This window comes from Phyllobates terribilis, unplaced genomic scaffold, assembly GCF_046119375.1.
Source record: "Phyllobates terribilis strain yellow unplaced genomic scaffold, ASM4611937v1 Scaffold_3__8_contigs__length_932513732, whole genome shotgun sequence".
NCBI classification, from domain to species: Eukaryota; Metazoa; Chordata; class Amphibia; order Anura; family Dendrobatidae; genus Phyllobates; species Phyllobates terribilis.
In genome coordinates, this window is record NW_027362763.1 from 658,913,269 (window position 1) to 658,925,673 (window position 12,405).

General features: G+C 42.2%; 1 protein-coding gene across 1 annotated transcript in view; it reads left to right on the top strand.

Moving 5' to 3' along the window:
- LOC141258594 (dynein axonemal heavy chain 8-like) overlaps positions 1 to 12,405 on the top strand; it is a 415,976-nt gene that overhangs the window by 403,234 nt on the left and 337 nt on the right. The window contains exon 86 of the mRNA XM_073673563.1: positions 9,272 to 9,393. Coding sequence (XP_073529664.1) covers positions 9,272 to 9,393 — 122 coding nt within the window. The remainder of the gene's footprint in view (positions 1 to 9,271; positions 9,394 to 12,405) is intronic.

Consider the following 12,405-nt stretch of genomic DNA (forward strand, 5'->3'; position numbering starts at 1 on the left):
ACTGAAAAAAAACTGAAATGTAGAAATTTTTGCAAATTTATTAAAAAAGAAAAACTGAAATATCACATGTCATAAGTATTCAGACCCTTTGCTCAGACACTCATATTTAAGTCACATGCTGTCCATTTCCTTGTAATCCTCCTTGAGATGGTTCTCCTCCTTCATTGGGTTCAGCTGTGTTTAATTAAACTTGATGTGGAAAGGCACACACCTGTCTATATAAGACCTCACAGCTCACAGTGCATGTCAGACCAAATGAGAATCATGAGCTCAAAGGAACTGCCCAAGGAGCTCAGAGACAGAATTGTGGCAAGGCACAGATCTGGCCAAGGTTACAAAAGAATTTCTGCAGTACTCAAGGTTCCTAAGAGCACAGTGGCCTCCATAATCCTTAAAGGGAAGACGTTTGGGACCATCCGAAGTCTTCCTAGACCTGGCCGTCCAGCCAAACTGAGCAATCATGGGAGAAGAGCCTTGGTAAGTGAAGTAAAGAAGAACCCCAAGATCACTGTGGCTGAGCTCCAGGGATGCAGTAGGGAAATGGGAGAAGGTTCCGCAAAGTCAACCATCACTGCAGCCCTCCACCAGTCGGGCCTTTATGGCCAAGGGGCCTGACTGAAGCCTCTCCTCAGTGCAAGACATATGAAAGCCCGCATAGATTTTGCTCAAAAACACATGAAGGACTCACAGACTGTGAGAAATAAGATTCTCTGGTCTGATGAGACAAAGATAGAACTTTTTGGTGATAATTCTAAGCGGTATGTGTGGAGAAAACCAGGCACTGCTCATTACCTGCCCAATACAATCCCAACAGTGAAACATGGTGGTGGCAGCATCATGCTATGGGGGTGTTTTTCAGCTGCAGGGACAGGACGACTGGTTGCAATTGAAGGAAACATGAATGCGGCCAAGTACAGAGATATCCTGGATGAAAACCTCTTCCAGAGTGCTCTGGACCTCAGACTTGGCTGAAGGTTCACCTTCCAACAAGACAATGACCCTAAGCACACAGCTAAAATAACAAAGGAGTGGCTTCAGAACAACTCTGTGACCATTCTTGACTGACCCAGCCAGAGCCCTGACCTAAACCCAATTGAGCATCTCTGGAGAGACCTGAAAATGGCTGTCCACCAACGTTCACCATCCAACCTGACGGAGCTGGAGAGGATCTGCAAGGAAGAATGGCAGAGGACCCCCAAATCCAGGTGTGAAAAACTTGTTGCATCATTCCCAAGAAGACTCATGGCTGTACTAGCTCAAAAGGGGGCTTCTACTCTATACTGAGCAAAGGGTCTGAATACTTATGACCAGGTGATATTTCAGTTTTTCTTTTTAATAAATTTGCGAAAAATTCTACATTTCTGTTTTTTTTCAGTTAAGATGGGGGGCAGAGTGCACTTTAATGAGGGAAAAAAGAACTTTTTAGAATTTATCAAATGGCTGCAATGAAACAAAGAGTGAAAATTTTAAAGGGGTCTGAATACTTTCTGTACCCACTGTATATATATTTTCAACTTTTAGATTTTAAAAATTACAGAAAGGAAAATGGGCCAATGCAAAAGTTTGGGCACTCTTTGAGATTTGTGTGCTCAGATAACTTTGACCAAGGTCTCAGACTTTAATTAGTCTGTTAGGGTTATGGCTTGTTCACTATCATGATTAGGAAAAGCCAGGTGCTGTAAATTCCCCAGCTTTATAAAAACCCAGCCTCATCTAACCTAGTGCCAAAAAACAGCAACCATTGGCTCTTCTAAGCAGCTGCCTAGAACTCTGAAAACGGTGGAGGTTGCGAAGCAGGAGACGGCTATAAGATAACTAAACGTTTTCAAGTTGCCTTTTCCTCAGGTTGAAATGTAATTAAGAAATGACAGTTACCATGAACAGTGGCGGTCACGATAAGGTCTGGAAGAGCAAGCAAAATTTCAGTGAGAGCTGCTCGTAGGATTGCTACAGAGGCTAATCAGAACCCCTGCTTGACCTCAAAAGACCTTCAGAAAGACTTAGCAGACTGTCCAGTTCTACTTTTGTTCTACTATTCAGAGATACCTGCACAAATATGGCCTTCACGGAAGACTCATCAGAAGAAAACCTCTCCTGAATGAAGGGCACAGAATTTCAGGAAAATAACATCACGCCAACCATTAACCTCTTTCTGTGCGTAATATTACATCCCTTTGCCCTGGGCCTTATAGACCAGGTACATATTATGCACAGGGGATCGCGCCCGCACACAGCTTACATTCTGACAGCTGACACCTGGCACCCGCAGCAATCCCGTCACTTTAACCCCCTAAATGCTGCAATCAGTGCGATCACAGCATTTAGCAAGCGAGCAGAGGGACAGAAGCCCCTCTGCTCTTGGATCGGAGACCAGGCACCGTCAGCGTCGGAGTCCCGATCTTTGCCATGGTGACCCGATGTTGTCATGATGACATCCGCGTCACCGGGCACCAGCAAGTTACTTTGATCATGCGCAGTGCATGTTCTTATAGTCCGAAAAATACGGTAACTATTTTGTGTGACATATCTCTCTGATTTAAGGGTATGAAAATTCAAAGTCTGAAAATTGCAAAATTTTCTACATTTTCGCCAAATTTCCTATTTTTTTACAAATAAACACAAGTCATATCGAAGAAATTTTACCACTATCATGAAGTACAATATGTCACGAAAAAACTGTTGAAGCATTCCAGAGTTATTACCTCATATAGTCACACTGGTCAGAATTGTAAAAGTTGGCCTGGTCATTAGCGTGCAAACAACCTTCGGGGATAAAGGGGTTAAGCATGGGAGTGGATCAATCATGCTCTGGGGTTGTGTTGCAGCCAATAGCACAGGGAACATTTCACGGGTTGAGGGAAGAATGGATTCAATGGAATTTCAACAAATTCTTGATGCAAACATAAACCCATCTGAAAAAAAGCTGAAGCTGAAAAGAAGATGGCTTCTACAAATGGATAATGATCGTAAACACACATCAAAATCCACAGTAGACAATCTCAAAAGGCGCAAGCTAAAAGTTTTACAATGGCCCTCATCGTCGCCTGATCTGAACATCATTGACAATCTGCGGCTAGACTTCAAAATAGCAGAGGATGCAAGACGCCCCCGGAATCTCACAGAACTGGAAGAATTTTCCAATGAAGAATGGATGAAAATCCCTCAAATAAAAATTGAAAGACTCTTGTCTGATTATAAAAAGCGTGTACAAGCTGTAATACTTGCACAAAGGGGGCGCTACTAGGTACTAACCATGCAGGGTGCCCAAACTTTCGCATCGGCCCATTTTCCTTTTTGTAATTTTTAAAATGTAAAAGATGAAAATATTTCTTTTTTTGTATAAATACAAAGGAAATGTGTCATCTTTAACTCTAGGTGCCCAAACTTTTACATGCCACTGTATATGTGAGTATGTATATATATATATATATATATATATATAAATATATATATATATATATATATATAATATACACACACGTGGTCAAAATTGTTGGTATCCCTCGTTTAATGAAAGAAAAACCCACAATGGCCACAGAAATAAGTTGAATCTGACAAAAGTAATAAACTAAAAATCTATGAAAATGAACAAATGAAAGTCAGACATTGCTTTTATGCTTCCACAGAATTTAAAAAAAAAAAGATGGTACCCCTGAAAATAATGTGACAAAAGGGACATGTTAAATCAAGTTGTGTCCACTAATTAGCATCACAGGGGTCTACAATCTTGTAATCAGTCGGTGGTCCTGTATATAGGGCTACAGATACTCACTGTGCTGTTTGGTGACATGGTGTGTACCACACTCAACATGGACCAGAGGAAGCAAAGGAAAGAGTTGTCTCAGGAGATTAGAAAGAAAATTATAGACAAGCATGTTAAAGGTAAAGGTTATAAGACCATCTCCAAGCAGCTTGATGTTCCTGTGACTACAGTTGCACATATTAATCAGAAATTTAAGATCCATGGGACTGTAACCAACCTCCCTGGACGTGGCCGCAGGAGGAAAATTAATGCCAAATCAAAGAGACGGATAATACGAATGGTAACAAAAGAGCCCAGGAAAACTTCTAAAGAGATTAAAGGTGAACTTCAAGCTCAAGGAACATCAGTGTCAGATTGCATCATCCGTCATTGTTTGATCCAAAGTGGACTTCATGGGAGACGACCAAGGTGAGCACCATTGTTGAAAAAAAATCATAAAAAGGCCAGACTTGAATTTGCCAAACTACATGTTGACAAGCCACAAAGCTTCTGGGAGAATGTCCTATGGACAGATGAGACAAAAATTGAAGTTTTTGGCAAGGCATATCAGCTCTATGTTCACAGATGGAAAAATGAAGCATATCAAGAAAAGAACACTGTCCCTACTGTGAAACATGGAGGAGGCTCTGTTATGTTCTGGGGCTGCTCTGCTGCATCTGGCACAGGGTGTCTTGAATCTGTGCAGGGTACAATGAAATCTCAAGACTATCAAGGGATTCTAGAGAGAAATGTGCTGCCCAGTGTCAGAAAGCTTGGTCTCAGTCGCAGGTCATGGGTCTTGCAACAGGATAATGACCCAAAACACACAGCTAAAAACACCCAAGAATGGCTGAGAGGAAAACATTGGACTATTCTGATGTGGCCTTCTATGAGCCCTGACCTAAATCCTATTGAGCATCTTTGGAAAGAGCTGAAAGATGCCGTCTGGAAAAGGCAACCTTCAAACACGAGACAACTGGAGCAGTTTACTCATGAGGAGCGGCCAAAATACCTGTTGAGAGGCGCAGAAGTCTCATTGACAGTTACAAGAATCGTCTGATTGCAGTGATTGCCTCAAAAGGTCGTTCAACAAAATATTAAGTTAAGAAGAACCATCATTTCTGTCCAGGCCTTTTTCAGGAGTTTAATAATTTTTTTTTAAATTCTGTGGAAGCAGAAAAGCAATGTCTGACTTTCATTTGTTTATTTTCATAGATTTTTAATTTATTATTACTTTTGTCAGATTCAAGTTATTTCTGTGACCATTGTGGGTTTTTCTTTCATTAAACGAGGGGTAACAACAATTACACTGCTCAAAAAAATAAAGGGAACACTTAAACAGAATATAAATCCAAGTAAATCAAACTTCTGTGAAATCAAACTGTCCACTTAGGAAGCAACACTGATTGACAATCAATTTCACATGCTGTTGTGCAAATGGAATAGACAATAGATGGAAATTATTGGCAATTATCAAGACACACTCAATAAAGGAGTGGTTCTGCAGGTGGAGACCACAGACCACATCTCAGTACCAATGCTTTCTGGCTGATGTTTTGGTCACTTTTGAATGTTGGTTGTGCTTTCACACTCGTGGTAGCATGAGACGGACTCTACAACCCACAGAAGTTGCTCAGGTTAAGCAGCTCATCCAGGATGGCACATCAATGCGAGCTGCGGCAAGAAGGTTTGCTGTGTCTGTCAGCGTAGTGTCCAGAGGCTGGAGGCGCTACCAGGTGACAGGCCAGTACACCAGGAGATGTGGAGGGGGCCGTAGGAGGGAAACAACCCAGCAACAGGATCGCTACCTCTACCTCTGTGCAAGGAGGAACAGGAGGAGCACTGCCAGAGCCCTGCAAAATGACCTCCAGCAGGCCACAAATGTGCATGTGTCTGCACAAACGGTTAGAAACTGACTGCATGAGGGTGGTATGAGGGCCTGACGTTCACAGATGGGGGTTGTGCTCACAGCCCAACACCGTGCAGGACGCTTGGCATTTGCCACAGAACACCAGGATTGGCAAAGTCGCCACTAGCGCCCTGTGCTCTTCACAAATGAAAGCAGGTTCACACTGAGCACATGTGACAGACGTGACAGAGCCTGGAGACGCCGTGGAGAGCGATCTGCTGCCTGCAACATCCTTCAGCATGACCTGTTTGGCAGTAGGTCAGTAATGGTGTGTGGTGGCATTTCTTTGGAGGGCCGCACAGCCCTCCATGTGCTCGCCAGAGGTAGCCCGACTGCCATTAGGTACCGAGATGAGATCCTCAGACCCCTTGTGAGACCATATGCTGATGCGGTTGGCCCTGGGTTTCTCCTAATGCTGGACAATGCCAGACCTCATGTGGCAGGAGTGTGTCAGCAGTTCCTGCAAGATGAAGGCATTGAAGCTATGGACTGACCGCCCGTTCCCCAGACCTGAATCCGATTGAGCACATCTGGGACATCATGTCTCGCTCCATCCATGTTTTAGTCCAGGTCTGGGAGGAGATCCCACAGGAGACCATTGGCAACCTCATCAGGAGCATGCCCAGGCGTTGTAGGGAGGTCATACAGGCACGTGGAGGCCACACACAATACTGAGCCTCATTTTGACTTGTTTTAAGGACATTACATCAAAGTTGGATCAGCCTGTAGTGTGTTTTTCCACTTTAATTTTGGGGGTGACTCCAAATCCAGGCTCCATTGGTTAATAAATGTGATTTCCATTGATGATTTTTGTGTGATTTTGTTGTCAGCACATTCAACTTTGTACAGAACAAAGTATTCAATGAGAAGATTCATTCATTCAGATCTAGGATGTGTTATTTGAGTGTTCCCTTTATTTTTTTGAGCAGTGTATATATATACAGTGGGTGCGGAAAGTATTCAGACCCCTTTAAATTTTTCACTCTTTGATTCATTGCAGCCATTTGGTAAATTCTAAAAAGTTAATTTTTTTTCGCATTAAAGTCCACTCTGCACCCCAACTTGACTGAAAAAAAACAAATGTAGAAATTTTTGCAAATTTATTAAAAAAAGAAAAACTGAAATATCACATGGTCATAAGTATTCAGACCCGTTGCTCAGTATTGAGTAGAAGCCCCCTTTTGAGCTAGTACAGCCATGAGTCTTCTTGGGAATGATGCAACAAGTTTTTCACACCTGGATTTGGGGATCCTCTGCCATTCGTCCTTGCAGATCCTCTCCAGTTCCGTCAGGTTGGATGGTGAACGTTGATGGACATTCATTTTCAGGTCTCTCCAGAGATGCTCAATTGGGTTTAGGTAGGGGCTCTGGCTGGGCCAGTCAAGGATGGTCACAGAGTTGTTCTGAAGCCACTCCTTTGTTATTTTAGCTGTGTGCTTAGGGTCATTGTCTTGTTGGAAGGTGTACCTTCGGCCAAGTCTAAGGTTCAGAGCACTCTGGAAGAGGTTTTCATCCAGGATATCTCTACTTGGTCGCATTCATGTTTCCTTCAATTGCAACCAGTCGTCCTGTCCCTGCAGCTGAAAAACACCCCCATAGCATGATGCAGCTACCACCATGTTTCACTGTTGGGATTGTAGTGGGCAGGTGATGAGCAGTGCCTGGTTTTCTCCACACATACTGCTTAGAATTATCACCAAAAAGTTCTATCGTCGTCTCATCAGACCAGAGAATCTTATTTCTCATAGTCTGGGAGTCCTTCATGTGTTTTTGAGCAAACTCTATGCGGGCTTTCATATGTCTTGCACTTAGGAGAGGCTTCCGTCGGGCTACTCTGCCATAAAGACCCGACTTGTGGAGGGCTGCAGTGATAGTTGACTTTGTTGAACTTTCTCCCATCTTCCTACTTCATCTCTGGAGCTCAGCCATAGTGATCTTGGAGTTCTTTACCTCTCTCACCAAGGCTCTTCTCCCACGATTGCTCAGTTTGGCTGGACGGCCAGGTCTAGGAAGACTTCTGGTGGTCCCAAATTTCTTCCATTTAAGGATTATGGAGGCCACTGTGCTCTTAGGATCCTTGAGTAATGCAGAAATTCTTTTGTAACCTTGGCCAGATCTGTGCCTTGCCACAATTCTGTCTCTGAGCTCCTTGGGCAGTTCCTTTGAGCTCATGATTCTCATTTGGTCTGACATGCACTGTGAGCTCTGAGGTCTTATATAGACAGGTGTGTGCCTTTCCAAATCAAGTCCTATCAGTTTAATTAAACACAGCTGGACTCCAATGAAGGAGTAGAACCATCTCAAGGAGGCTCACAAGGAAATGGACAGCGTGTGACTTAAATATGATTGTCTGAGGAAAGGGTCTGAATACTTATGACCATGTGATATTTCAGTTTTTCTTTTTTAATAAATTTGCAAAAATTTCTACATTTCTGTATTTTTCAGTCAAGATGGGGTGCAGAGTGGACTTTAATGAGAAAAAAATGAACTTTTTAGAATTCACCGAATGGCTGCAATGAAACAAAGAGTGAAAAATTTAAAGGGGTCTGAATACTTTCCGTACCCACTGTATATAATGCGTAATGAGTGTGTGTGTAACACAATTATGCAGTGTTCCCAGCATATTTAATGACAGCCAATACGCCTTTTTAGGGCATATAGAAATAAATATATAGCGTGCCCCCTCTCCCAGAGGAATGAAAAAGCAGCGGATGTCAGCTGTTTACTATAGATTACACCCTGCTGTATTGTCCTCAATTTGTATTAGCACAATTTTTGGCTGTTTAACCCCCTAAATGCTGTTGTCAGTAGCAAAACCGGCATCTACATGGTTAACAGAGCGAGGGGGCTCCCTCTTTAACACCATTGGCACCCCACAATCACGGGGTACTGATATTTGCTAAGACAACATGAGGCCACGTAAAGCAATATTTTAGTGGAAAAATAATAATTTTTCATTCCACTTTGCATTAATTCCTGTGAAGCACCTGAAAAGGTAATCTTCCCGACAGCAGTTTTGGATAATTTTTCAAAACTGAATGGATCTGTTTTGTTAATTTCCTTTAAAAAAAAAATTCTGCTAAACTTTTAACCTTTCCAACATCCTAACAAAAATAAAAAGACGTTTCAAAAATTATGCTGATGTAAATCAGAGAAGAGAAATGTTATTTATTAACTTTTTTTTTCCTGTGGTATCATTATCTGGTTAAAGGGAATAAAAATATTAATGTTGAAAATTGCTAATTTTTCTATAAATTTGTCAAATTTCAAATGTTTTCAGAAAGAAAAAGGCAAAAAATATTGACTTAAATTTATCACTAATATATAAAGTACAATGTGTCATGAGAAAACAGTGTAAAAATCCCTGTGATATGTGGAAGCACCAGAGATATTACAGGATACGGTGGCACATGATAATGTCCCTCGTTACTTATTCTCCCTCTTTATTCCCCGGTGTGCGTAATGCCGTAGCTCGGTCTGGTTTGCACAGACTATTGACGCATAATGAAATCTACTGTTTTGCACTTCACCATCTTTTTAGCACAACCAAATATATCCCGGATTTGTTGTGTTTTTTCCCCATGTTGTCTCTATTTAGTAATATGCTGTTTGGTTTCCAGGATTCCTGATCGCTATTCGACAAGAATTTGCTCGGGAGCACAAGGGCTGGACCCTGGACTGTGTGACCATGCAAAATGTAGTATTGAAACACATGAAGGAAGAAATCCGTGCTCCACCCACTGTGAGTCCTCAAAGTCCTCATACCCACTGGTGGAGAATTGTTTTGATTCTGATGGTCACCGGGGTCCTAGTTGTACGTACCCTCTATGCAGGGAGCTGCAGCACAGCCCCATTCACTTCAGTATATCCATGATGTGGTGCAACACTGTGGAGAAAGGTGGTGGATTTATCAGACCTCCACCAGCCATATTCCTATGCAATAACATTAAGATCTAGGACTAATTGTTTGACCCTTATGTACAGTACAGACCAAAAGTTTGGACACACCTTCTCATTTAAAGATTTTTCTGTATTTTCATGACTATGAAAATTGTACATTCACACTGAAGGCATCAAAACTATGAATTAACACATGTGGAATTATATACTTAACGAAGTGTGAAACAACTGAAAATATGTCAAGAGGTAGTCACCGGAAATGGTCTTCCAACAATCTTGAAGGAGTTCCCAGAGATGCTTAGCACTTGTTGGCCCTTTTGCCTTCACTCTGCGGTCCAGCTCACCCCAAACCATCTCGATTGGGTTCAGGTCTGGTGACTGTGGAGGCCAGGTCATCTGGCGTAGCCCCCCCATCACTCTCCTTCTTGGTCAGATAGCCCTTACACAGCCTGGAGGTGTTTGGGGTCAATGTCCTGTTGAAAAATAAATGATGGTCCAACTAAACGCAAACCGGATGGAATAGCATGACGCTGCAAGATGCTGTGGTAGCCATGCTGGTTCAGTATGCCTTCAATTTTGAATAAATCCCCAACAGTGTCACCAGCAAAGCACCCCCACACCATCACACCTCCTCCTCCATGCTTCACGGTGGGAACCAGGCATGTAGAGTCCATCCGTTCACCTTTTCTGCGTCGCACAAAGACACGGTGGTTGGAACCAAAGATCTCAAATTTGGGCTCATCAGACCAAAGCACAGATTTCCACTGGTCTAATGTCCATTCCTTGTGGTCTTTAGCCCAAACAAGTCTCTTCTGCTTGTTGCCTGTCCTTAGCAGTGCTTTCCTAGCAGCTATTTTACCATGAAGGCCGGCTGCACAAAGTCTCCTCTTAACAGTTGTTGTAGAGATGTGTCTGCTGCTAGAACTCTGTGTGGCATTGACCTGGTCTCTAATCTGAGCTGCTGTTAACCTGCGATTTCTGAGGCTGGTGACTCGGATAAACTTATCCTCAGAAGCAGAGGTGACTCTTGGTCTTCCTTTCCTGGGGCGGTCCTCATGTGAGCCAGTTTCTTTTTGCAACTGCACTTGGGGACACTTTCAAAGTTTTCCCAATTTTTCGCACTGACTGACCTTCATTTCTTACAGTAATGATGGCCACTCGTTTTTCTTTACTTAGCTGCTTTTTTCTTGTCATAATACAAATTCTAACAGTCTATTCAGTAGGACTATCAGCTGTGTATCCACCAGACTTCTGCATAACACAACTGATGGTCCCAACCCCATTTATAAGGCAAGAAATCCCACTGACCTGACAGGGCACACCTGTGAAGTGAAAACCATTTCCGGTGACTACCTCTTGAAGCTCATCAAGAGAATGCCAAGAGTGTGCAAAGCAGTCATCAAAGCAAAAGGTGGCTACTGTGAAGAACCTAGAATATAAGACATATTTTCAGTTGTTTCACACTTTTTTGTTAAGTATATAATTCCACATGTGGTAATTCATAGTTTTGATGCCTTCAGTGTGAATGTACAATTTTCATAGTCATGAAAATACAGAAAAATCTTTAAGTGAGAAGGTGTGTCCAAACTTTTGGTCTGTACTGTACGTTTTCAGTGCCATGTAATGTATGGAGCACAGTCCACATGCAGCGGGTTTCAGCTGTGTTTTATAGCTGACTCTGCTGCAACAAGCGTGATCAATACTAGTTCCAAATTCAGGTATTTAGATGCACCAGAATTGCTTTGACACCCCTTCAGTTTGATCATGGGGTTCTAATCAATTGTCATGGCAGCTGGTTTAATAATTAAATTAATTAATAAAAGTAAGATTAATGAAGACCCCCAGGTCTGCCATCTTGGTAATTCCTATTAGGCCTTGCCAGACATGAGTCTAATAAAATGACCCTGACAGGCAATAATACACTGCAATACTTCTATAGCGTATTACACAAGCGATGTTCCTCTAATGGAGCAAAAGACAGATGTTAAAAAAAATAAGTTTAACACTATAAGGCATACAGTATATATCCGTCATGAGCACTTGTAACTTCATGGTCCGTGATGAATATACACATCACGGTGATCACATGGGTACTAGTGTTACGTGAACGTGCTCACATAAAGTGTTATCCGAGCAAGCTCGGGTGCTAACAGAGTATCTTCGGCGTGCTTGAAAAATATGTTCGCGGCTGTCAGACAGCCGCAACACATGCAGAGATTGCCTAACAAACAGGAAATCCCTGCATGTGGTGCTGCTGTCTAACAGCCGCCAGACATGCAGCCATGGCAACACAAACATATTTTTCGAGCGTGCCGAAGACACTCTGTTAGCACCCAAGTGTGCACGGATAACACATTATCCAAGCACGTTCGCGCAACACTAATAGGTACCTCTGTATTTTTTGCGATCACCTGCTGGAAAGCTGCTAATAGACACATACTGTCTGACACTGTCCGGCTTGGACAATGCAATGCAATAAATACAGGTGCATCTCACTAAATTAGAATATCATCAAAAAGTTAATTTATTTCAGTTCTTCAATACAAAAAGTGAAGTTTATATATTATATAGAGTCATTACAAACAGAGTTATCTATCATCAATTAACTTTTAGATGATATTCTAATTTAATGAGATGCACCTGTAAGTAGTGCAGTGTATTATCTAATGGATATATTTGCGTTTTACATTACACAGAGGCCATTAAGACAACGTGAACGCGGCCTCTCACTGAATCACTTCTCCATACTGAAATGTATTCAGTGAGAAAAAATCATGTCTCCACACTTGCACCAAGTCACTTTCGGTTCTCGCATATTTTTGCGTGATTTTATCTGTGCATTAGTAGTAATGTA